At 34.7% G+C, this 27,756-nt stretch overlaps 1 protein-coding gene across 2 annotated transcripts in view; it reads left to right on the top strand.

The window, feature by feature from the left end:
• RPS6KA5 (ribosomal protein S6 kinase A5) overlaps positions 1-27,756 on the top strand; it is a 64,524-nt gene that overhangs the window by 25,178 nt on the left and 11,590 nt on the right. Inside the window, exons 2-8 of one of the 2 annotated variants that reach the window (XM_062576380.1) lie at positions 13,741-13,868; positions 14,584-14,667; positions 17,634-17,737; positions 23,609-23,759; positions 25,308-25,469; positions 26,752-26,877; positions 27,600-27,733. In XM_062576380.1, the coding sequence (XP_062432364.1) occupies positions 13,797-13,868; positions 14,584-14,667; positions 17,634-17,737; positions 23,609-23,759; positions 25,308-25,469; positions 26,752-26,877; positions 27,600-27,733 (833 nt within the window). In that variant the 5' untranslated portion in view covers positions 13,741-13,796. The remainder of the gene's footprint in view (positions 1-13,740; positions 13,869-14,583; positions 14,668-17,633; positions 17,738-23,608; positions 23,760-25,307; positions 25,470-26,751; positions 26,878-27,599; positions 27,734-27,756) is intronic. The other variant, XM_062576379.1, reaches the window with a different exon arrangement.

The raw sequence follows: 27,756 nt of genomic DNA, 5'->3' as shown, positions 1-27,756 counted from the left end.
TTTTAAATCTCTCCAGGAGTTGGGGGCAGTCTAGAATCTAAGAAAAGTTGTCTTATAATAAAAAGAGTGAACTAGTTAATGCCGTAACAATAATGCAGATTAATTGACTATTCACTAACCTAGAGATGGAAAGCTGCTTTTACTAAGCACTGTTCGAGTGAAAGGAAACAAATGTATGTGACTTCTAGGAAAACAGAAACCTATTGATTTCTACCATGCAGCTCTGAAGCATGAGTATGAAGAATACCAGAATGCACTGTCAAGTGTTCTTTTTGTTATACAATGATTACATGAAAGTGCTTATAACATAGCATTACAAATCCAAATACTTCTGTTCTGAATGTTCTAAAATATACATTTTCTTAAAAACTTTGTGTTTCATGCTACTGTTCATGTAAAAACTGAATTTGTCTTGTATAAATGAAAGTCTATTGTTTTGCCTTTGCTTTGTATCTTTAAAATGAAGTTTATATGCTAATATTTGCATTCAAGAGGAAGAAATAGCCAGACCTGAGTCATCCAGTTGAATAAAAATAAATTTACACACAGGATAGCCCAGTATCAGAGGATAGTTAGATATGGAATACTTACCAGTATTCAAACTACACTGAAATATTATCATATGAAAACAAACAATTTGACTAGCCTAACCTTAGGATGAGATTAGATAAAAGATATAGAGACTGAAATTACTTTATTTTTTTTTTAAGTAATAGTGGTAGCATTAAGTTTAGAATTCAGTCTTAACCCTCAAGGTAATTTAAGTTCAGTGTTTCTGATTTTTTTTTTTTTTTTAACTCACAACTGCAAGGAAATTTGGAAAAAGACTTTTACCTTTAATGCATCTCAGTTGACTTCCTGTTTAATAAGGACGTAGAATATCTTTGCAGATGTCATTAGAATGAATTATTAATCTCAAAAAAAAAAAAAAAAAGCGATAGGACTGACAGACTTTATATATAAACTTCTACAACACTCTTCTGTTCATTGCACTTTAGTGTTGTTTTTCAAAAATCTTGCATTTCATTTACCCTGAATCCCTTCTGTATCTCCTCCTCCAGAATTTGCGTTTTCACTATCTTATTTCAGATGCAGTATATTTATCACCTTCTGGATGTTTGATTAAGGCACTTTTATATCTTTATCTCATTAATAGCTCTACTTGTGTGCTAACTTGTATGCTATGTTTTGATTTTTGTTAATACCAGTTTAGCTTAGTCATTAGGTTTGACTTTTGTTCTAATGTTCATTGTTAAAATGCTACTACTTTTTTCTTGAATCTTTTTTTTGATAGTGTGGAATGTATTCCTTTAATTCTGTAAGTATACTAAACATAAAACTGTGTCTAGACTACTATAGATGAAATCTTTAAGTCTTAAAATAATAATTGATCACACATTGAATTATTACGGTAGCAATCTACACTATCGGATATTGCATAACAATTAACATTTTTCTCCTCAGTTAAACCTCATAAAGTACGTCCACTTTCAAAGCATAGTGGAATGTTTATGTATTCTGTGTTGGTATACATCTTAATTTTGGTGCAACATGAACTTAATTTTGTTTTGAAGGTTTTGTACTACGTATGAAATACTGAATGTTGTCCATCTTCAAATGACGTCATACCTGAAAGTGCACAGAAAATAACACAAATGCCTTTGTAATAACTGATATCAGAGTAGCCAGTCAGAAGGAGAGGTGATTGGATTGTCCGAATTTCACGCCTCTGAGTTGGGTGGATGTCTGTGTATTTCTGTGTCTGATACTTTGAGTTAACAGTTCAGATGTGTTGTTTTCCCTATTTGAAAAATATCTTAATCAGAATTGGAAATTTAGTTATAAATATGAGATGCTTTTCACTGTCAAATTGCTACTTGTTCATAGTTCACTAGGTAGTTGTGCCAACATTTATTTCTGGAAGGAAAATCAGTCTGTGATTTTTAAATGATATTTCATATGTGTGGGTCCAGTCTGGATTTTTGGTAGATGAAGTTGAAAGACATTCATACATATTCTCTAAACAGGTTAGATGTGATCAAAGTTGGAACACGTGGAGAATTGACTACCACCTGACTTTTATTTAGAGCCGTATAACTCTTACCTCACTTATGTGATGTAGTAGATAAGCTTATTAATATAATCATTTTAAAAGAGCTTTTATATCTCTGTGAATTAAAGTGAAAGTGTCTAATTGCTTTGAGATTTGGTAAGTCTCAGAAAACCGAGTGTTCTTTTTAAGGATAAATTAGGATAATCTGTACTGCTGATGACTACCTACCTGTGTTTTGGTCAAATAATTGTTCAGTGGTACAAATGCCACACAGTTACAAGCAATAAATTTACACTTTGCCAAGATGAAGAGTATGAAAGCGTTAGCTGAATATAAAGATAGTCCACTGTAGTTAATGTTGGTTACAGATCTGGACTATTATTCATAATTTCCCTTTTTTGAAAGGGAAATGGACTTAATTAATATACTTCTGTTGATGTGTTAAGAGTGTCCTGAAATTGAATATTGAGAACATACCAAACATTCTAAAGACACATGGCTGTAGTAAGAACTGGAAGACTGGAAGACCAGATAAGATGACTTATGGTACCTTAGCCCCAGAAGTATCCCTTTTTCAAAGCTTATCGTAAAGATGACTGAGTTTTTTTCAGCATGGAACAGTAAAGCAGAAGGCTGGGATATAGTATCTTTTCTGTCCAGATGTTGATGCCAAAATATCAAAGTGTCATTAAGAATTCTTACTAGGCAAATTATTGTGTCTTACAGAGACTGCTGTGGGATACTGTGATATGCCACTTAAATCATAGTTTGAAGAGAAATATTTGCCTGTATACTGATACCTTCTGCCAAATCTTAAATAGTGCATTGCTAATCAACTTCGAAAAATTCTGTTTCTGAGAAAGAGAAAAGGGAGGAGGGGAGGAAATCTTTTGAGAACAGAACCCACCATCTTTAGTGATCTGTCTGTTTGTTTCTAGTGAGTTTATCACTTCGTGAATTAATGCAAATACTTAAAAGCTCAATAAAACTTGGGTAACCGCAGGTGAAAAACTTGCATGACCAGAGATTCAGGACCATATGAAAGTGAGTTTAGAACAAGATGGATTATATTTGAACAAATCATCTACTCCTATTCCTCCATCTTAAACATCTGGTGCTTTCTGATACTATAAATGTTTATGTGGCATCTTCTGTGCCTTTTTTTTTTCCCTTTATATTCCTTTTCTTAAAATGAACTTTCTGCTGGCTTTGCCATGGAAGCTGGTAGAACTCTTCACAGAATCAGTACTCTTTTATACCTTACAACTTTGTCGCTATTTGAAGCAAGGGGTGTTTTTTCAAGTTTTGCTATCTACACCCTTTTCTTTTTTTGATGCTCTTACCTCTGTCTCTTATCAAAATACGATGTTTTAGAAAACAGGTATTCCAGAAACTGGAATTTTGAGAAGAACCTGGTACAAAATATTAATCTAGGATACAAGTAATATGTGCTTACATTCCTCCCACACAGTAATGTGCCGTTTCTGATTTCTTTTATCTGCAGAGATGGAGTTTTTGTTTATTTTTTTTGTTTTCTCTTAACTGTTTGGTTTACAAATCCATCACTAGGAACGGTTTTAAGAATTCCTTACCTATTATTGTTTTGCCTCATATTTCATCCTACTAGTATCAAAGAATTACACTGCAGAAGCTAATACAGCCATTATCTAATTCGCTGAAAGAGGGTTTCTCCACACCGTATCAGATGAAGACTGCACTGGGTTACACATCAGGGCCACAATTGTAGAGAGCACATGTTTCCTGACTGGTGTGCAGTGCCTTCGCCTGTTTTGTTTCCTGCATCTAATATGTTATGTTCAGCTATTCTTGTTCTCCCCTTCAAGTGCCTATTCTGACAGCAGCTGCTGTCAGGCAAATCTCAGGCTTGCTTGAGAAATTCAGTAGTCTCATTCCATGTCTCTTTTGGAAGCAAATTTCATTGATGTCTCTAGCTCTGTGACATGATGTGTAGTGTTGAACAAGGTGCTTCTGATTCATCTGCTCTTGAAGTAGGAATAGTCTACAAGTTTCTCAGCCTTGTAATCTATTTCTAGAGGAACTGTGGTTCCAGTTTAGTTTCTCAGGGAGCAGGAGGAAGAGGGGGCTACTCCATGCAGTAGTGTGAGAGGAGAGCTAAGCATGACAACAGAGGTATATAAGGTATAAGGAAAGCAAGATACGCAGCCAGGTACAAGCATGCCTGCAGCCCAGCAAAGAGCAAGAAGAGAGGGCCTGAACTTAAACGCAGCTGGCTAGGTTTCCCACAATATTTTTTGTAGGTTACTGAGTTGAACAGTGTCAGAGCTCATCTTGAATACAGGCAGGTGAGTATCCCCTACAATTTGGGGAAGAGGTAGCAAAGCCTGTTGGTATACTTGGGGCCCTGATACAGTTGTTGTTGTAAGAAAGTTTTCACTGTTTATGGTGCTTTCCCCTGGAGCTGTCTTTCAGTTATATCCACTCACAGTCATACAAAATAGAAATGATAGTGATACTATTCCTTGCTTTCTGGAAAGTTTGCCTGTTCTTATTTCTGATTGATGATATTTGCTAGACTACTGACAGAGCCCAGAGAGGGCTTAGAAGTTCTCGTTCCCTCCTTTGATGTCGAAAGAAGTAAGAATACTTGTTTGGAAGTAAAAGCAGTTAAAGAAGACAGTTTTACTCTTAACAAATTTCCCTAAGTTAGGGTTCTATTCAGATGAAAAGTAACTGTGAGGCTTCTGTAGTAGAGCACTCATACTGGCATCTGTTCATACCATTGTAGACACTTCAGGGGATTCTGAGAAATGGATTATATGTTGTTCTTGAAAGGACAAGAATATCACTTCATTATTAGCCAGTGAAACTTTCCAGATGGGCACTTAGTTGTCACATTCTCTTTACTCCTGAACAGTAGAATAATACATCTTTTCTAGCCTTTCCTATCTGAATTTGCATGTTTCTCAATTAATTACTGTTGTTTTCCTTCAGAGACCACGTGAAATAGAATGATTTGATGCTTCTGTCCATTTCCAGATAATCATTTTAATTTATTAAATGCATAGAAGAGATTTTAATACCTGCTGTTTAAAGTGTATTGTTAAGTAAGTATTTGGTGAAACTAAAAAATGGAGAGAAAGAGGTCATTGGCCATTCTGTTATGGCTGAAACTGTTCCTCTTACATCAATACTGATAAAGATGTGCACTAAGAGATTGACTGCCTTGTTAGCATGCTGTTTCCAGTACTGCTACTGCTTGTTGCCATTTCTAGTTTTGAAATGAAGTTTTTGTGCCTCACCTTTTCGAGTGAGACCTTCTGTGGAATTGTAACACTGAAGTCTCAGTTGGGATGATTTGTTCATCACTGTGTGGCCAGGACTGTGATAGGATCAGTGCTTTAGGTATCAGTTACAAGTATTTATGCAGAGCATGTTGGAACTTCTGCAGATTTGATTTGAGTTAATGCCAGAAGCTGTTAAATATTCTTAAATACAAAGTTAAGTACTCTGCATGTTTTGGGACAAAGTTGCTCTCCTAAGCAACTCATTAAGCTCTCTTAATGAGAAGCTACTATAGATGTTAGTTGCCAATACAGTCTATTGTCTGTCTGTAATCTGTACAATCTATTTTATGTCTTTGGTTGAGCAGATTGGCTTTACTTCTGCTAGATTCTCTTGTAGTAGCTGACGCAAAAGGAAAAACACTGCACAATGTTGACACTATCTGAAAAGAAGCGTTGGGTCGTAGAAATTATTCTTTTGATTTTCTGCTTAGAATTTGTATGAGATGCTTCTTAAAAACATAGAATTTTCTTAGGTGAAGTGAGTGTGTTGATCATCCTGCCACAGAAGGAAATTCACAGCAATCTAGCTGCAGGTATCAGAGATACCTAGGAAGGTTTAATCTGTTGTGAAGAATCTGCTGTATTATAGTGCCTTTTTTTTTTTTCCTTAAGTACTATAAAAGTACATAAAGATTTTTATACTCCCTTGTACATCAGGGAAGTATTTCCTGGCACAGAAGATGAAGCACCCTATGTTCCAGTCTATGTGCAAGGAGAGCAACTGCCTTTGAGGTAGTTTTGTGGATTTACCTGAGAAACATTAATGACCTCAGAAATGAGGGATTGTTGAGTGTGGTCCTCCTCACAAGTTTGTGTAGTCCAACAAACTAATCCCTTTGCTAAAATTGGGAACCAAAAGCAAAGCATCCCTGTAGATCTTACTCTAAAGCATGGTTTAGAAACAGCACTAGCTTGTTCTGGGATAAGCAAGAGTTACGATACTGTGGTGTCAAAGCAATTTTAACACCTGGCATTCAATTCTACTCTGTATAATCCCTTTCCCCCTTGACTGCCCGTGCAGAGACATTTATTGTTGTTTTATCTCACAAGAAATGACCACTCCACACTACTGGTAATGAAAGAAAGGTTATCCTGCATCAGAGGAGAAAACTTCGGTTGTAAATGTCTATTCATAACAAAATAGAGATTATAGAATGCTTAGGATTTTGTTTGCTAAATAAAATTCAGAGCAATGTGTTTATGTTGATCATAACTTCACCCGTTCCAGAAGGCTGGTTTGAAGCTTTAAATCTTCTGGAGAATAGCTTTTTGTTGTGATATGTATTATGTGCATGGTGCCTGCAATTTATTGTAGGCAGGAAGTGTTTCTAGGAAACAGTTGTGGGGTTTTACATATCCACAGCTATGAGTATTTTGCAGAATTTAGCAGTAGCTGTTATGATTTATAAGCTGTATGCGTTCACGTGGTGTATAACCTCTTACATGATTGCTTAAATAGAAGCCTCAAAATATGCAGAGCTCTAGACAAACCATGGTTTTCATCTGTTTGGGTACATGGAGAAATTTTGCTACCTATGCGATGAAGAGGAATTGTGTGAGTAGAAAGACCATGTTAGATTGAAAACCGTACTGAAGCTTACCAGGTAGTTTCAGAGTACCTTAAAAACAATAAGAATTATTTTTGTCTTGTTGGGTTGTAATATTTTGAAGCTTTCATAATGATGAAGTCAATTAAGTGAATGAAGCAATTTCATTTACCAACCAACAAGTTTGGTCAAGCCTAAGAATCTCATAGGAATGTTGCTGAAACCAATCAAAATTTTTATATATATTATATTTTTATACATATATTAATATATATTATATTATTTGTAATATATATTTTACATATATGTATGTGTAAAATACATATATAAAAATTCTATTCTTTCATTCACTTTAACAAAAAAATGACAATAACTGGTAAGTAATTCTTCTTTTGATTTGGAGAATTTTCCCAATGGACTTGTGAAGAGTTAGTTCTGAAAGTAGCCTGGAATGTCTTCAAGGATCTCGTCTGTCTGTCTTGCTTCCATTCCATTCCAATGTCATGGTCTATGTAACTGGGCATTTCTGAATTACGGAGTTCAGTTACAGGATTGTTACAAAGAATACTTCATTGCACACAGAATGACTGCTTTTCTCTAAAACAGGTGGCTTATTTTGTGAAATTTCAGTTAGTTGTTATGCTTTTGGAATCAGCAGTGGAAATTGACTTTCCCTTCCCCATTATTTTTGGTAGAAAAACTTGGTTTTTTTCTTTGAATTCAGTATTTTGATTATACATACATAATACCATGGAAAATGCACATTAAATTTGTCAAAGGTGTGGCATTAAGGTATTATCCAGTATCACCCAAATGGTAATTTTTTATGCCAAATCATGAGGAAATTGGCATAAGATATAACCCAGGTTTCGTGCTTTACTTACAAATCTGTTGGTGAGGGCCAAGTGCACAAAAGCCTAGTGGCTTGACTGAGACCAATAATTCTTTTTTTAAGGAAGGGAAAAAGAAAAAAAATTACTCAGTGGAGATAGCCTTAAATTTTATCATATAACTCTGAAAGGAGTTGTTTGACAGATGAAGTATTTGTCGTCATTGGTGTCATTTCTACCCTAAAAGTTGTGTGTCTGTTCTTTGGACCAAATATTGCCAGTACCTGATGTGTTTTCCCTTTTTCCTTTATAAATACAAAATACACTAAAATAGTGGTTCTTAAGCTATCTAGTTCATGGACTATTTGATAGGAATCCAGAATACAAGGAAATGAAAGTCTAAGGCATTCTAATAGCAGAGAAATGCCTTTTGTCTACCATTGTGTAGTTTATGGTTCTGAAATGCACTACTAACTATGTACTCTCAGGGTTACCCAAGCCTTCACCCAAACCTTCAGAGCACAGTTCTGTATGGCTTGACTATATCCTAACATAGCTTTTATTATCAAAGAATAGCTATTAGAGAACACCTCCAGTATTCAAAAACAGTTGAAAAAGAGTACCTTTGCTTTAAAAATAGTGCTGCAAAATTCATTTAAGGAGACAAGTTTCAGGGTTCTGATGAATGCAATATATGATACAGTTTCAGAATATGTCAGATTTGGTATTCAGGGCAGTGGTCCTGCTTGGTTAAGAACGAAGTTTTGTGCATTAAATAGTTGGAGAACTGAAGCCATCTGTTTCAAAGGTGAACTTTAATTTAGTTGGAGAAGTGGGTCCTAAATTGTGAATACTTAAAAGAATGATTTCAGTGAAAACTTGGGAATAGTCCTTTGGCTAAAATGTGTTTCCACAAAGGCTATTGTGAATACAATAAACTCTGTACAATCCAAGTGCTAGTTGTAGCACTAACACATCTTTGAACATAATTCATCAAGGTGAAGAAATACTTCAGAGTTGATATATTTAAATGTTAAATAACATTTCTCCAGATGATAGAATAACAGCATTAAGTCACTTGAGTTGTTTCCCTATCTACATTTGCACTTTGGAGATAAAAGCACAAGGGCTCAACTCCTTTTTGCAGAGGGGTATTTGTATGGCAGATAGGCTCTCCCTATGCTCAGTGCACACATACAAAGCAATATACTCGATACATCCCTCAGTCCTCTCAGCCAGATACTCTGGACAGAATACCTGGTTATTCTTTGCAGGTTGTTCGCCAGTACTAGCTAGTAGCTAGATAGCCAGCTTTATCTAGACTTATTCTTTCTCATATTCACACCTCTTTCGTCATCTTTCAGGGTTTCATTTGGGTGCTTTGTTTTGCATGTTTGTGTATTGCTAAGGTCTCTTGTTTTTTCCTTCTGTTCCCATTTTCATATGGTCAAATAGCATAATCCTGTTTGCTCAGTCCTTGTTGTGACAATGGATAGGAGCATTTTGTGCCGAATGATTGTCTAGATTGTATGTTTCTCTTGATGTAACTTCTATAAATTGTTCTGGCTATCTGCAGAGGTCTAAGCAGCAATCTTTTTTTTTTTTTTTTTTTTTTTTTTTCTCCCCTAAATACTGAGCACCAACACTGATGTTCCTCTTGTCTTGGAAAGTACTCAGCACATCAGCCCTTGCCTGCTTGGGCCGAGATCTCTCAGTATGGGTGGTCGTCATCTGCTCTAAGACTGCTTTAGATTTCTGAAAGCCATTCTCAGACCTTTCTTTCCACTTGACTTGCATGTGCTATCTGTCATGCCTACTAGTAAGGATGGTAGTCATAAGATGCACTTTCCAATTAGCAAAGGATATGGTTGACTCGGTTTGATTTTGTTTAGTCCCTGAAATAATGAGGTTCTCTGCTCTGTCAGGGCGTTACAATGCTGATCCCTTGGGATCTTGTCCTTAGTTAGAGCTAAGAAAACTTTGTTTACCACTCTTTCTGTTTGGCCCTGTCATTCAGCCAGTTGTTTACCTATGCCTTGTCTGGAGCTGTCTTCAGCTGAGTATTAAAACACAGGTTGTTTCTCAGACATAGGTTTTCAAGTGCATGTAATAAAATAAAGCAGATCTTCACCACCAGGTTTTTGGAAATGCCTGTCTGTCTGATGTTGGTGCCTTTTCTTTGCCTTTCCCCATGCTCTTTTGGCTGTTTTTCTCTTCAGCTTAGCTTTGTTACTTTTTGTGACAGGAAGACATAAATTATTCAGTTCAGCACTCTTAAGCCATTCTACATGCTTCATCCGTCCCTTTTTTTTTTTTGTTTTTTGTTGTTTTGGTTAATGTTAGATTTGGAGCCTACAGAACTTCATGAAAGTGGTTTTATGGTAGATGTTTTCTTCCACTGAAGGAATACTAGACTTCAAATAGAATGTTTCCATTCACAAATGGAAATAAAACTATTGTGATACTAAGGGACTCATTCATTCTTTTAATGCTAATGAGGCAACCAGACTTGTCCCATGTTTCAGAATACAGATGTGTATTCATTTTTCCCTCAGGGAAAGAGGACTTGTTGGTAAGTCGGTTGTATTAGAAAATTGAATCACAGGCATTTCCAGTGCATCTGGGTTGTGTGAGCTTTTTTTTTGGGGGGGGGGGGGAAGGGAGAGGTGGGGAGGATGAGGGGGTCATGTTCTCTGCTCTTCAGTGAAGGAAAAGGATAATGAGATGCTGAAATAGGTATTCTGGAGAAAAGAGTACAGGGGTCATACTGACTGATGTTAAAAATGGCCTAGCAAGTTAAAGTAGTTACATTTCAGTAGGATGCTCAAATATTGATGGAATGATTGCAAGGAACTTGGAGGATTGTGCTCTGTGCTTTTATCTCACCCTGTGTGGAGTGGGAAAGGTTTGAGGCCTACCCCACGTGTAGTACAAGAGCATTTAAAGGAAACAGTCTGATAATACATATGGACACATCCACAGTGTCAGTGTATAGCTTATCTCAAAGAGTAAATAGTTAAGGTTGTATAACACCTGTTTTTAATTTCATAGGGGAATGGTTCAACAGAGTGAACTGTCTGACTGTCCGTATTATCGTGAATAGCTATATCTGGCTATTCAGTGATGGGCTACTCAATTCTCAGGCTCTCTTAACGAAATTCACTTTGTATCAGTGGATTCACTCTTAGGCAGCTAAACTGTCCCAAATAGCCACTTTGTATTCCTCTGCTAAGCACTGTAATGTTATTGTGTACACATTCAAGAAGGATGCTGAGCTTGGTAAGGAAAAAATATCAGAATCAGCTGTTGGTTACTAGAAGACTGAAGACAGCCTCCAGATTATCTGTAAACATGGAAGCACTGCTGACTGGGGACAGGTCTGACAGGCTTTCAAAGACAAGGCTGCATTGTCATATTCAGAGTTATTAGAGATGGGGTAGCCACATTCCTACTTATTTCCTTTAGTGTATAATTGTTTAGAGTTTTGCAAATCAAACGAGGAAATTAGCGTTTAAGGTATGCTTCCAGAATGAGGAACAAAATAAATTTTGCGATCCAGAAGAAGTCCTTAAGCTCGAGAATACTGGCAAAATATGCATGTTTGGTGTGAATTCATAAGGAGATAATCCAACTTCAGCTGTCATTTAATAACTTCCTTTCTTATTTTACTTCTCATAACATGAAAGTATTAATAATGTGGATTCTGTAATTTGAATTCATGTTATAAAATTACGTGAGTTGTAAATTTGTGGGGCCAAAATCAAGATGATACAAAATGGATTTTGGTTGTGCTTGTTTTTAATTGTTTTTGGACTGCATATTCAGCGAGTGAAATGTGATTTCACACGTGAATGCTGAAGTACAATTTAAAATGACTTTTATAAGCTATAATAAGATATCATCAATACAAAAAAGGTAACAATGATGTTGGAGTAACGTTCTTTGAAATAGTTTTAAAATTGTTTAGTGCATTCTGATAATGACTATTCGTAACTCCCTGGAAAATGCATGTTTGACAGGAAGCTTACCTAAGTGCTCCTGGTGAACTTAATACTATAAAAATCATGTTCTGTTTTCTAACAGCTAGAGGTAATTGGTGTGGTTTGTGAGTTAACAAAACAGCATAAATGGAGATGTATCTAATAGGTGTCCAGACTCCACGACTTTGACTGTCTGAAGTCAATGCTTTCTGCACGGCATTTAGTGAAAGCAAGTCTGTATCGATTTTTACAGGACTCAGAAGGCTTTGCTTTCAGGCAGTTGTCTTTTCTAATGTTCTGAGAAATGTTGAAGTCTTTTAAGCTGTTTTTTCTGTGGTTAAATAAGAAACTGTAGATAGTTGATATCAACTCCCTGCAACAATTCTAAGCTGGCTTCTGGAATATAAAAGCTGGCATATGCAACAGCACATCAAGGTTAGTTATGAAGAAAATGCTCAATGGGTTCCCTTTTTTCCCTTATCTAATGCTGTGTTCCAGTTCACTGCTTAATTTCTTGCTTAGAACATTGCTTATGATAATCATCTGCTTTCCTCTTCTTGGCTCTATTCAGCATTGAATTTCAGCACTAGGCTGCTTTTAAGCAGAAAAAAAGAAGCAAGAGCTAAGGGATGCAAGTACTTATTGTCCATAGTGTGGAAGCTGGAACTTTTATAAACCTCATTACAAATGTATCCCAAAGTGTTTTCTACTTATAAATATCTATTTATGACTTACAGTAACTTACTAGTTTTTATTGGGAAATTTAATGATAAGAAACGATTTAATAAAATATATATTTTTTTAACTTGAAATTTGTTGTTAGAGTTTTAAACATTGTATTTTGCAAGGGAAGAAAATACTTCAGATATTAATTTTGGAAAGAAATAAGGATAACTTCCAAAAGTTGTTTCAGAACTCAGATCTTTCATATTAAAAGTTAAAATATTTGGTAAAAGATAAGTTGTTAAATTTCTATTCTTTTTAATCTTCTATAAAAATTTAAAAAGTTAATATAATTTAAAATGAGAACCACCAGTCTAGTAGTAAGAATATATAACTTATAACTGTTTGTCAAACAAACTACAAATAATCAGCTTGCATGTTTTGAAATGTTTTTAGTGGGCCTTGCTTCTCGCAAATGAAAGATATTTTCTAGTGATAGATACCTGAGTCATAAGGGTTCTGCTGTACCACTATATATTTTCGTATACAACTTCCCAATCTGTTTCTTGCCACTGCAGTATCTTGGAGCTTAATTTTATTACACAGTGTGGAGACAAGATGATCTACAGAATTCGTAGCTAACTAAACGACAGGGTCTCATCCATTTATGTTGATATATCAACATTATAAGTTGTTTTCTTAAATCTTTTTTTGGCTGCATTGTCTTTATTCTCTGGACAGGTAGCAAATGGGAGGGGAAAAGTTTGGTCTTAGGTTTTTTACTTCCCTACCTCTGTCCCTTCCTCCTCCTCACCTCCCCCCAGCTGAAGGAGAAGCAGTTGGGGAGCTATATGAATAACTTAAGATTGGCTGATGCCAGGATGGAGGGCTAAGCATTTCCAAAGGGTTTTTTGTTTTATTTTAGTTTTTACTTTTTATCTAGGTAACAGATATGGAAAATACAATAAAAGAACAATAGCTGTGTCAAAAGATAGTAGAATATGTAAAAAAAGGTTTGGTTTTTGTTTCAGAAATTGATATTTCAAGTTAATATTTGAACAAATTAAGGCCTATAACTATTTTTCTCTCAGTTCTACCAAAAAGGCCCCACCCAGTCACAGTATATGAATTTTAATACATACAGTTTAATAATATGCTGTTGGACTGTTTAATTTATACACCTCAGGGCAGCACTGAGCGCTATTTCTAATTTTAGAAGCTTCCTATCATTAGTGTAGTACTTTCTCTTTCATAGCACCTGTTTTACATTCGTAGATTCAGATTTGGAGTTTAAAACCTGACTTTTGAAATATTTGCTTTTTTGAACACTCTTCTTTAAAGGACCTATCAGGATCTCTCCCCCAAATGCTAGAAGCTTGAAGGATAAGGGAGGAACAATGTTGCATGGCCCAAACACATGTGCTTTGGACATTAGCAAGGTACAGCATGACCTCATGTTGACCTCAAAGGTAAATCGCTAACAGGGAACAGTTATACATGCCTGTGAAAACAGCTTAGTTTTGAACATAATCAAAGCAATAACTGCAGTGTGTAGAATAAAATTAAATTTACAACTCTGTCTGTCTGCCTTTCTCTTTCTCTCTCTGTCTCTCTCCAAATCTCCTCTTGAGAGAATGTTGTGTTTTTTTGGTTTTTCTTCTGTTTTAATATATGTGTGTGTTGCGAAAGGACATTACTTTTCTAATGGTCATAATAAATTCCTAAGTATGGGGAACCCAAAGGATCTTGTATCCAATTTAGCCAAATTGTAAAAGTGTATAGTTGACTGCTCTTTTTAACTAAAGGTTTCATTTATTGTCTAGTGTATTGATATTGCAGCCTTGAGAATGTGTGTCTTTATTACCTTGGGGAGTATTGTGTAATTCTGAAATGTATAGTTCATTTAGACTTAGGGGAATGTTTTTTAAATATCAATACATTAACTTTTGTGTGCTTATGTTTAGACTGCCACACAAATATATGATAATTTATATTTTGCATAAAGGATTATAAATACTCTGTAGCGTTTTGTGATACATCTCTACATATGTCGGAATATGATGTAGCTAGCAGTTCTGAGCTATTTGAAGAAGAATTGCTGCCAGCATCTTGGAACTGTTAGCCATATTTGTCCCAAATAAGTTGTATAATATTATTGTTTGATATAAATTTTTTTTTTAATAGAATGAGAGAGCATATTCCTTCTGTGGAACAATAGAATACATGGCTCCAGATATTGTAAAAGGAGGAGATACAGGGCATGATAAGGTACGTTCTATCCAGTTTCCTCTGTTACTAAAGAGTTTAATTCTCTTGCTCAGTTTTGTTTTGTGAACTGTGATAGTATCTTATTTAAACATGCTTTATTTCAAGTCATCATAATGTCAACTATCACCTATATTCAAAATCATGGATATGATGCATTTTTAGTGTAAATCATAAATGCATATTTATAAAGCTATTTAGGTTTATTTATATTCTGTTAAAATCTTTTTTGTGAATGTGTTTAAACTTTAGCGGAGGAACATAAAAAACTTAGCTCACAGCTATTTATTCTGTTATTTAAAAACTAATTCAGCACAGTGGAAAAACAACTGTTTCATAGATAACTAATATTCTGATAAGCTTTAAATTGTAAAACGGGTTAATGTTTTCTTGAAGTTTGGAGTGGGTTATTAATGTGGCTCTATGAAATGTTCTCCACTTGTCAGAACTCAATTTCAAGTTTAGCTTGAGGTTTCATTATGAAACACATAAATAAATGTGTCAGTAAGTGGCTGGTCCAACATTTTTTCAATAAGGCAAAGATCAAGATGATCATTATTCTCAGATGATATTTGAAACAAAAAACCTCTCTTTCACTATAGGAATTCTGCAGCAGCCCTAGATAACTACTTCTGATAGCTTACTACTCAAGGAAGTTTTCCTGAATATTTAATCTTTGGGAGTTTTTGCTGTAGATTAGGTTGATTTGACTTGGTTTTCCATTGGTGGTCATAGACTATGGTTGTTCACAACTTCTCTTACAATAGCCTTTTAAAATATTGAAAAATATTATGTCTCCCTCTATCTTCTTTTTTCTAGACTAATTAAACTCACACTTTCCCTTAGAGATTCTTTCTTCTTTCTCTCTAGTCATTCTTCTCGTTTGGTCTCCAAGTTTGCCCATACATTTCTTTTAAGTTGGGAGCACTATAATGGGTACAGTGTTTGATCTAGGTGTTGGCAGGCAGAGTACAGCAGAATGATTACCTCTGTAATTCTTGTATTAAACACAAAATAGAATTGTACTGTATGTTCTGCATCTTTTTCTTCAGTGCTGATTGGCTAATCATTATTATAAATGGAATTTTATATTTATACGTTTGAGCTCTTTACTGTTTCTCATTACTTTCGTCCTGCCAATTTCAGAGCATCTTTCTAGTGTGTCAGTTGCTTTGAATTCTGATTCCATCTTCTGAAGAGCTTGCAAATTTAATATCCTTCTTAATTTTAAAGGAAATCTCTACTCTGTTATCTTTTGTCAGTTCTAGTCGATATTTTCATCAAGACAGAACCCTATGGTATTCTGTAAGAAATAGCATCACGGTTTGACAGCAGATGATTGACAGCTGCTAAATAAGCGAGCTTTTTCTGCTACCTGTGTTCCCATGTGATCGTGGTTATTTCTACCTCTCTCTCCCTTGATTTACTGCTCTTAGTGTAATGTGGCACAGTACTAAAAGGTTTTTAGCATATTTCATTCTTGCTGCATATCCAACAGCCCCCATGATCTTATTTAGAATAAAAAAATGAAATGAGTTTGCCTAGTTCTGTTTTTGATTACTCGGTGTTTTTACTTTGTAAGCTCTCATCTAGATAGATCGATAGTCTTAAAAACTTGCTCTAGTGTTATATACAAAGAAAGGTTTGAATGATTTCTGATTGTGCAGGTACTTTTCTTTTTTAAAAACAGGTACCAAGAAAAAATTCCCTGATCATTACTTGTTTGCACATACAATAATCCCTAACAGCAGAGTTCTCTTTGGCTTGTCCTCTTAGACATTCTTAGCTGAATACACCAAATTGGATTTTTTTTTATATCTTAAAACAAACAAACAAACAAAAAAAAAAACTAAAAATGAAATTACATTTGTCTCGTTTCATTAATTGTCTTCCTGTATTATATTAATTTTGTCAATACAAGCAAATCAGAAATTTAGTTTCATGCATTTGCAGATTTCATAGAACGAAAACTGAGTTCAAACATCTATAGCTAAAATTAGTTTTGTTTAAATGAAGTTGAATCTAGAGTGCTTTCATTATTATTCATAGTAACATCCTTTCTGATGGAAGACAGAAATGTGAATAAAGAGCAGTTACTTTAAATTATTTTTATAATTAAAAATATGCTTCAGAGATGATAAAGTATATGAGTACAGAGAATTTGAGACGTTTACCTCAAAAAAATCATTTTTAGAAAACTTTTGCTTTCACTCCCCAGATAACCACCTATCCTTGAATCCTCATAGCCTGCTCCATGTATTGGAATAGTCAGATAAAATCAGAGACAGTATAGCCAAAGGATAGCATTATCTGGAGGCACGTTTTAAAATGCTGGTATTAAAAGAGAGAGAGAGAGAGAGATATCAGCATTGTGAATAATGAGTAGCATATATATGAGTAATAATAGAATAATAGAATATTGGAAGTCAAAGACCGTGTGTATTGCCAAGGGATATAAAAGGAAAATTTCATGAAGTTTTTGAGTGTCCTGTTTAGCTGTAACCTATCGTCTTCTGGTGTGCTTTTCAAAGTTCTTAAATTTCATGTTTAAGCTCCTAAAATTTTAGATCTCATTCCTTTTTTGGAAGCCCTTAGGTGTCTCTTATTTGGAATCTGTTTTAGAATTCTTACCCCTTCACAGCTATGAAGATGAAAATGTGTTTTGGGGGGAAAAAAGAAATGGAAAAGAAATTTGCTTTAGTAGCTAGCAAAAAGAGGATTCAGTTTAAGAAGGGAGTTTAAGAACCCAAGCAGAGAGATTTCAAAGTCAAATTAATTTATCATAAAACATGCATACTTATCTCAAGTCAGTACCACAGTCCTTTAAGCTTTACTATATGCATCCTTCTGGTGATATGTAGGGCCCTCTTCTTCTTTCTAGCTGTTTACTAGACGCATTATTTTGTTCTTCCTTTTATTAACAATATTATTTTGCTGTATCGTAACATATGTAATTATTTGTTCTATAGGCTGTTGATTGGTGGAGTGTTGGTGTTCTCATGTATGAATTATTAACTGGAGCATCACCATTTACAGTTGATGGAGAGAAAAATTCCCAAGCAGAGATTTCTAGGTAAGATTCAAAACAGTAGTGGGGGCAGGGAATGTGCTCACTCACAAAATGTGCCAGTTCCATAATATGTATTTTGAGGAAGTTGAAATCTAAAATTTAGGAAGAATGTGCTACTAGGGTAATATTCTTGGTATTTCAGTTCTGCTTAACAGAATGACATCTGGAAGAAGACACGTTTTATTAACGTTAGCAGATTTTTGAAATAACAGAACTGCCCTTCAAGAAAGACCTGTTTGATTTAAATTATGGTGGAACCACAGACTTGTATGTGGTATTCAGCTCTGTTGTACATACGTTTAGTGTTGAAAAGAAAGTCAAACTAAATATGAAATTACATGCAAACAGAAAAAGTCAAGTTAAAAATCTTGATACGTAATTAATGATGTATTTAGCTGATGAGATTTTTTGTCATCTATTGCTAGATCAGTCCTATCAGACTATAGATTTAAAGCATTGGGTAGTATCCTACACCCCTCTTCTTGTCACAAGTAGTGTTTATTTTATTAATATATATCATATAAATATTTTACTGAAATCTCCCCTAAAATTCAACATTTACTATTACTGAATTTCTCCTGGAGAAGTGGAGAGATGAACACTTAAAAAACTGTCAAAATCAACTTGAAGTCCAGACTGTAATCTACCAATAATCTTATTCCTAATGGAATATGACTACCACAGTTCTGTCCCTCTTCTGAAGCCATTTGATATTTAAGATGATACGGGTGGTAGAACTACCCTATACTATAATGGGTAGTAGAACATACATTAGCTGCTTAGATTATTTATTTTACTTATGTTATAATTTCAGAGAATTTATCTGAAGATTGAGGCCTCATGTTCATTGAATTTTAGGTCTCTATTTGAATGGGAAACCAGAACAAAACAAAGTTCCAGGCTTCAACCGCTTGGTCATCACGATGGAGCAAAAACTTAGATTAACTCTTTTCTAATCTGTTTAAGATTAGAAGATAGTATGCAGTTTTGTTGGTGGCTTGCTTTAGCTTCGTCTGAACTGGTGATTTTGACTGTGTGATATACTAAATGGAATTCTTAAGCAGTTACTAATATTTTTAGAGATAGTCCTGATTGCAGTTTTTACAGATATAGTTTGTCCAAAAGCTGGGTAACTGTGTAGACATGTGCTGTACAGGATTTGACTGTCTCTTGGTAGGTCCTCATGTGCTCTTGAATATCTCAGATTTTCAGATGAGATGAGATTAAATTCAAAGCAGAGAAACTGCAAGGTTGCTAACATTGTTCCTCTGGTGGCTAATAACCTAATTCTGGACCTAAATTTACTTGTGAAAAGGTTACTGCCTCATTTTCGTATGCTAGTATTGTTCCTTACTAAGTTTTTGTTCTAGCTGATGTTCGCACATCTGTAGACAGCACTCCTGTCATCTTTCATCTTTCATTTTGATAAATTTAGAAGATAAGTTCATGTAGTTTTGTTATGGTAATGATGCCGCTCAATCTCCTGGTTTTCTGAGAAACCCTTTTCTTAACTCAGTTTGTGTTCTTCTTTCTTATACATAGACAATTTTAATTGTATTCCAACTGAGATTTCAAAAGGATCTTGTTTTTATGAGAATTAATAATTGATCAGCTGGACAAAAAGACATTCCTTTGTTTTACTCAGGTTCCTCATGTTGATGGCAGTGATAGACTAATGGATTTAATTCCTTTTTCTCTAGCACTTTTAACTAGCAGGCTCCTGTTTTATAACTGAAAAATCTCATTAGTTCCAACTACATGACTACATTTTAGACTCGACTACTGAACCAATAGAAGATATATGAAATCAAGTTACTCGTGCTTCCGGAATCCTTTTCATTGATGGCTCTTTCTCTGAGGGATTCCTTTTAAATGAGTGTGGCTGAGCATCTGAGAACATTGCTGTCTTCCCTTTCCTTGCTGCTGAGGGATAGAGAAGTTCATGTGGAACCTTTGGGGGGATGATGATTTTTCTGCTGCTTTGGGCAGCAATTGAAGTGCATTTGGGAAGTCCTTAGAAGAAAGGGAGAGCAGGCAAGAAGAGAAAAGGGAGGTATCAGTGAGCTGTCATCCTGCAGGCTAAGCAGAGAATGAGAAGAGCAGGAAAACGATGTGCCTCTTGGACAATAGAAAGAAAGACTTTCTAGGGATTGAAGGGGACTATCTAGAGTTTGCAGCAATTCAGATAGCTGCTGAGCTATCTCAGACTTGAGCAAGCCTGAAAGAAATGACCCACCACCCTTCAAGATGAGCTAGCTTATCATATTTATGGCTTTTCAGAAATATTCCCCTAATTTTTATCTACAGCTTGAGTAAAATGAGCTCTTTCAAGAAATAACAGCTCTCTCTATCCTAAGCGTTTCTGGCCCAGACGCTATGGTCTTTATTTCCTTTTTGCTTTGACAGTCGATTCCTTTTGTTGTTAAGGGTACATCCTCAGTTTACACTTAATGTCTTCTTTTTTTTGGAATGCTAATTCTTTCAGTTATGCCTGCAGCCTTTTCTATAATGTTGAATTAGTATGCAGATTCTAGGTAATTTTACACCTATAATTCAAACAGATTCCTAATTCTCTCCACAGCTGTCTTTGATCTTTCTGGTTTCATTCAGTCTCTCTCTCTGACAAGTGAATTGCAGGTAACTTCATAAGACATTTGCAACTCTCAGTAATGTTGAAATCAGTAGCACTGGCAGAGAGATTTGTGCTCGTATAAACTTCTTTTCACGATGTCAGAATTATTCTAAACAGAAACTATGTTCTCTAACTTTAACATACTTTAACATGCCAATTGCAGCAGATTTAAATAATTCAGTTCTCTCCTACTCGATCACCGCTCCTGAAAATGTAATTTTCATAAAGCTTGATTTTTCTAAGTTTCAGGAAAAAATTCTTGTTCTAAATAAATCCTGGTCTTTTTCTTATTTTACCCAGGTGGAAAATCATCATGGAGATTTTTTTGTCAAAATTGTATTCACTTGTATGGAGCAAAGGCTATCGGCTCTTAAAATTTGAACTTAAAGTTTTCTTCTGAAATTTGTTTCTCTGATGGACTGTTCAGGTTTTCTGTCAAACATAGTAGCTGTACAGTTCTTAATTTTTTTTCCTTTTCTAAGGAGACATTCTCTGTTCTTTTATTGTAACTTTTGTGATGACACTGCAGACTTTCTTTCGTGACATGCAGCGTAAGTGCATGTTTAGTTTGTCTTAGAAAACTCTGTTTCTGAAAATACTATCTCTGATTTCTTTTTGTTCATGTGCTTGGTGTTATGAGATACTAAGCTTCATAAATTTTTTTCACAGAACTATTCAGGAATCTCCCTCTTTGTGTTCCTAGCTAAAACCTTTCATTTTGGGTAATTTCAGACTTTTATTGCTGCAAAACAGTGGAAGGTGCTCTTTCTGCAAAGACACAGGCAGGGGCTGGGCTTTGTTTATAAATGCTGGGGGGGGATCTGTTTGTTTATTTGTTTGCAATTTGACTGTGAGTGATGTGTATTGCTGACTGAAAAGAGAGGGCAAAGGCAGATCCACTTTAGAACTCTGACTTTTCAGGGTCTTGTGATATAGGGACTCAAAACAAACATGAAGTTTTGGGACTATATTGCTGCTCTGCAACAGCTTACAGAAGAATTCCAAATGAATTTAAAAAAAAAAATCTTACTAGCTTTTGGGTCATGAAAAAAAAAGTGTGTGTGTGTATGTAATCTCTATATTTATAGGTATATAAATGTGTGTGTATATATGTCTAACTTTCATATATAAATATATATATATATATATACATATAGAAAAGTTACAGACAAAAATAAATATACAAGCTTATATATACAGCATGTTGTGCTGTATTAGCATACTAGTATAACATCTGGCCTATTAAGGCTCTAGAAAGAACCTATCTGGCTTTTTATCTGACACTGTTAGACTTCATCTGTGCTTCATGGAGGAGATTCAGAGTTTGATCATTCACTAGATATATGAACAACTTGTTCATTGTTCTGCAAGAAACCTTTTCCTCATGAAACTGACAGGAAGATGCATAGCAGGTGTGTACTGAGATATTCTTCTTTATTCTTTACCTGTGAAGACTCTGACTGACACATCCTTTCAAGGACAGTAATCATTAAATCCAACTTATAATTTGCATAGCATTTTCAGAAGTGTTGTCCATATTAATATTCTAGAGCTTATAGACACCTACCTGGAATGCACATCATTTATACTCTTAGCCAGGAATCCAGAGTCCTGATAGAACTGATAGAAGATAATGTAATGATGCTTTTATAACCAATAGTAATGAGATAGGAAACCTTTGCCACATAACAGAAACCACTGGCCATCAGACTTGGTTTTAATGACATCATGCCAAAGTCCCTGTATAAAGATCACATCAACCTTTCAGTAAAGGTTTTTTTAAAACCTACTCCAAACTTGGAACAAGAGAGTCTGACTTTTGCTGTTCTATTTCAGATTTGTTCACTTTCAAATTTGAAGGTGAAAACTCTGCTCTGAAAGCTTGCCACTCTACCCTCAAAAAGGATTACAGCTTGAGATCACTTTTTCTTGTTCCCTGAACACTGGGAGGTATCTTTCTGGTGATGCTTATGATGCAATTCTTAGGATACTAATGATAGTTTATAAGAGTTTTAGTATAAACGTAATGTTTTTGTTGGTCAACTGTGATGATATTTTCAGTATAGTCTTGTATAATTTGATTGTGTATTTTACCTTGTGGAAGCAAAAATGTGAGCTTCAGATCTTGCACTATTGATTTTTGTTATCCTCACTTGCAGTCAGGTGTAGGCATCTGTAACCTTGTTACTCTTCTCAAACTTTTCTGCTTCTAGCGTGTCCTTTTGAGATGAGGACATGGACACTGCAGACAATATGCCATGTGTGTTTTGTCCACACCTTGTATAATTGTTTTTTGTTTGTTCTCTGTTCTTTTTCCAGTAATTTGTAACAGTGGAATTGTGTTTTGTCTGATGTCAAGCATTAGGTTGATGTTTTCGTGGAACTGTCCATTTTAACTGCAAGATCTGTCTTATGAATAATAACAGTAAGCTCAGAATCAGTTGTTGCACAGTGAAACTAGGATTGTTTTTCTCTCATGTGGATTAAGTTAGACTTGTTTAAACTGAAAATTACCTGTTATTTTTATTGCCTGGCTTTATAAGAAACTTCTGCAATACTTCATTGTCTGTCCTTCAGAAACTTAAGTTACAATTTTGTACTGATGAACTCATTGCTCATCAGTTCAACTATGAGTCTATTCAACAGTACAAGTCCCAACATAACCCCATTGAATAACCCTCTAGTGGTGACGTTCTTCTGTTGCAAGAGTTGACCGTTTACTCCAATCCTCTGTTTTCTGTCTTTTAACCAATTATTATGTATGCCGGAACTGTTCTTATTCCATGACAACTTAGCTTCCTTAAACATCTGAGTTTGCTGAAAGCCTCTTGTAAAACCACGTAGCTATCATCAGTCAAGTCACTCTTACCCACATCCTTGTTAACCCCTTCTGAAAACTACTAAGCAGTTTTTGTAGAGGAACTTCCCTTTACAAAAGTCATGATGACTTTTTTCTGATAGGTGATATTTATCCATCTACTCACTAGTTTGACTATTTTAACTCCTAATTTATCTCTGCAGGTGTTGTGCTTACATGTCAGTTGTTCCCCAGATCTTCCTATCTTCCTGTATTTGCTTTAAAACACACAGGAAAATTGATTTCACATTTGCTATCCTGTCTTTGAGTACCGTGGAAGTTAAATGGAATGTTGAACAGTACTGTTACTATAACAACTTTTTTAAAAAACACTTTAATATGCTAAGTAATTACCAAATCAATCTTACTATGTCTGTTTTCATAGGAGAATATTAAAAAGCGAGCCACCTTATCCACAAGAAATGAGTGCATTATCTAAAGATATAATTCAGCGTCTTTTGATGAAAGATCCCAAGAAGAGACTAGGTTGTGGTCCAACTGATGCTGATGAAATCAAACAACACCCCTTTTTCCAGGTAAGAAAAAAAAAATTCACACACACACACACACACAGGTGTAAATATAAAATCTTCCCAGATTCTGCTTATTCTATTTTAGTCCCTTTAGCTTAGAAGGTGGTGTAATTGCATGAGTGATTGCATTGAAGTAACTAAGGAAATCTATGTGCTTATGTATAACTTATGTGGATGCCACAGCAAGGACGTGGTAGCTTTTCATTTCCTTTTGTCTTTGTTTCTAATTATTACTTTAAGCAGTTAAAAGCCACAATATTTAAAGCAGGGGATTTAATAGAAAACTCTGTGTTGTGTGTTTAATTTTTTTCCACCGATATTTTTATTAATAATATTTGAAAAAAATGGAGAAAACTATTTTATTTTTCACATTAATGATAAAAGAAAATACAGAAGAAAAGTTCATCTAATCTAATATTACTCTGAATTAATAGATTTTAATTCTGTTCAGATCTGACTGTATTAATATTTGGATTCAAATGATGCCACAAGAGTGTATTGCCTCTGTTATATGGTTACTTATATTGCTGTTAAAATAGTTTCTGTACTTTTAAAAATAAAGTTAAAAAAAAGGTTAAGTGTAAATTTCTAATGTTACTTATAAAATTAATTAAATTTTAATGTAAATGTTGGACTGGTTAAAATTGATAATGTAAATTAGAACTGTAAAAGAGATATTTTCAGTGTAATTATCTTAACATTCAGCATAGGCAGTATCTTGGATTTTTAACTTTACAGTTTGTTCCTTTTGCATTTCCTTCATCTTACACAGGGTCTAACAAGTATCTATGGAGTTCATGTCCTTTATTCACTGCTTGTTTTGGAAAATATATTTTTTCCTTATACAGCATTGGCTAATCTTGACTTAATTTCAGTTCCATTCATTTAAAATAACAAAACTATTTTCTTACAACTACCTATCTGTAGTCCCTATTTCTAGCTTAGCACTGGTATGTGAATCCAGAGTTGTCACACAGTCAGAGTTGTAAAAAATTTTTACTTGAGCTTTCTTAACAAATTATAATGAAGCATGCTCTAACTACCATCATTATATTAAAATAATAATCTTCTTGTTAATAAGTTAACATTATTCTTTGTATCTCTTAGGAAATCCATAAACTGTTGTATGCAAATTCAAAAAGTACTTATATTTGGTGAAAGGAAGACTCTCACCTATGAGAATCATAAGGAGTTGTAGTTGCATGTATGTTATGGAGGAGTAATGGCAAATAATATAGTTAACTTTTGAAAACTCATTCTCTTTGAGCATTATATCACTCAGTCTGGCTCTTGATATTCTACTTGCACATGAAAGCTAGATTTTTTTTTTCTTTCAATTAATTATTTTTAAAACTTGATTATGGCTATACACAAATTCAATATTTGTTGGCTTTACTGAAGGAAATTAGCAGTATATAATCTGAATGCTTTTGCTTACAGGATATAGCAAATGGGCTTAGAACTGTTTTATTCTGGATAAGTCTCTTTTTTCAATATATTTTCTGTTAAATTTTCACTTGATTTAAACTTATTTTCAAATTTTTTGTTTAGAATTTAAATTGGGATGATTTAGCTGCCAAAAAGGTATCAGCTCCATTTAAACCAGTAATCAGAGATGAATTGGATGTCAGTAACTTTGCAGAAGAGTTTACAGAAATGGATCCAACATATTCTCCTGCAGCCACCCCACAGACTTCAGAAAAAATATTTCAGGTATTTTAAGAATTCACACTAATTAAAAAAAAATGGTTAGAACGATTCGATGTGTATAGCTAGATTCTCCCCCCCCACACACACCCTTTAAGTTATTGAGAGTCAACTATGTAATTTCCAATCGTAGGTCCAAGGGCTGTTTGTTCAGTAGTTGCAAGGTTAAAAAGATGGAAACAATCCTAGCACAAGCATGAAACTTCATCTCTCCAACACCAACTGGATATCCTGTCCATTGAATTAGAGACTATAAGTTCTTTATTTATTCTTCCTATCTTATGGGTCTTGTCATCTTGACTCCTTTGTAATCGAGCTTCAACAATAGGAATGCATTTTACCTATCTCCATGTGATCCTATAGTTAAGATATTCCTTTGGGAACAGCAGGAGCTAACCACAGAATTGAAAGTAGGTCTTCCGCTTCCTGTATGAGTGCTCTGATTACTAGACTATTTTATGCATATCAGTAACAGGCTATCCTTACTTTCTCCTCCACGCTTTATTAAAGAAGGACCCCTATTTGGACTGCACTGGTTGGATTTTGAATGGGCAGACATCTCATGAAGTCTTGAATCAAAGCTGCAGAGGCAAACAGAAGTTTAGCATATCTTCTCTCCTCTCCCTCCTTATGTCTAGTTGTTTATTATTAACTGTCTCTGAGCAACACAATGCTCAGTGTGCAGGAGTATAGCATCATATTTTGGAAATTGCTAGATTTCTACTATCTATGCAGCAAGCCTTTTTTGCATATCGTACATGATCTGACTCATCCTGTAGTGGTCAGGACAGCTATTTGAGTTATGATACCTGAATGGGGCAAATCACTAACATAAACTTTGTTTTGCCGGTTAAAATGGTTTTATGTTTATATCATAGTGTAAAACTGTTCAATACCTTTCAGTTTTCGTACTGTTTCATAGAGGCATGTGGGGAAGTTAGCTAGTTTGAAGTATGAATCTTTGCCACTACTGCAAAAGAAGGGAAGCCGAGGCAGATTTTTAGCATTATTTTCCAGATTTTTTATATTATTACTATTTTATTTATAAGTGCAGACAGTCCGATAAAAACTACCAAGAAGACTTCTGGTGACAGGAGATGAAACTGTGTCTTAACATTAAACACAGTGATAGCTCTCAATCAATTAGCCAATTATGCTTTCTGAATTATGTTCTAAAGATACTGATTTCTTTAAATATTGTTCTAAAGCTTTCTTTTTTGTATGCAACAGTATTCTTTGTATACCATAATTTCAAGCTCTGTCCTTCTCTGATGTCTTAATTCTGTAGGGATATTCTTTCGTTGCACCTTCTATTTTGTTTAAACGCAATGCAGCTACAGTAGATCCTGTTCAGTTTCATATGGGGGATGAACGACCTGGAATTGCAACTATTGCCAGAAGTGCTATGATGAAGGTAATAATGATATCAAGAGCTAAATTAATCTGGTTAATTTGGAAATGCATAAAATTCAAATGCAAAGCAACAATTGCAGGCTAGGCTGAGGATTACAAAACAATCGTGTTGTATTTATCTATTCTTTATTGGCTTCTCAGATGATCCAAGTATATAATATGCATGTGGTACTATTAAGAAGTGGTTGCGATTTAGACAGAAAAATGAGAAAATTGCCAAGTTTTCCAGGAGGTGAAGTCTAATAATAATAGTTATTTGACTCCTGATAGTACTACTCATCCAGCCATAGTGCATATTTTGAAGTTTCTTCAACCATGTCAGAGTTCCTTTTCTAATGTATTTGCCCAAAAATATGTATAGTTGTGTGAAGCCTTAAAAGAACACACACTATTGTGATGTCCTCCAGTGAGCACATAGTTTTGTGGATAAAAGTGTGTACAACCATTCTTGCTCCTGTTTGTCTGAATATTTTGTATTTAAGCTATTGTAATAGTAATTCTTTATGTAGTGACTATTCTTGTTTAATGTATCATAAGATTTACTTTTGTTAGAATAAAGTTTATGTGTTTGTTAAATACAAGTTAAAAATTATATTTTATCCAAGTGAGCTCTTTTACAATTTTAAATGCAGATGAAAAATTCTCACAAAAGTTTACTCTTTGTCTTTGACTGTGTATACTAAAAGTATTCTGCAGAACTAAATACAGACAGTTTCCTAACAGGACTCTCCATTTTATCATCATTATGAACTGGATCTGAAAGAGAAACCATTGGGAGAAGGAAGTTTTTCCATTTGTCGAAAGTGCTTACACAAGAAAACTAGCCAAGAGTATGCAGTAAAAATAATTAGCAAAAGGTATAAATATTCTATAAGACAAT

This window comes from Rhea pennata, chromosome 5 (assembly GCF_028389875.1).
Source record: "Rhea pennata isolate bPtePen1 chromosome 5, bPtePen1.pri, whole genome shotgun sequence".
In the NCBI taxonomy this organism is placed as follows: domain Eukaryota; kingdom Metazoa; phylum Chordata; class Aves; order Rheiformes; family Rheidae; genus Rhea; species Rhea pennata.
Note: the sequence above shows the minus strand (reverse complement) of the source record. Positions and strands in the feature narration are given on the sequence as shown.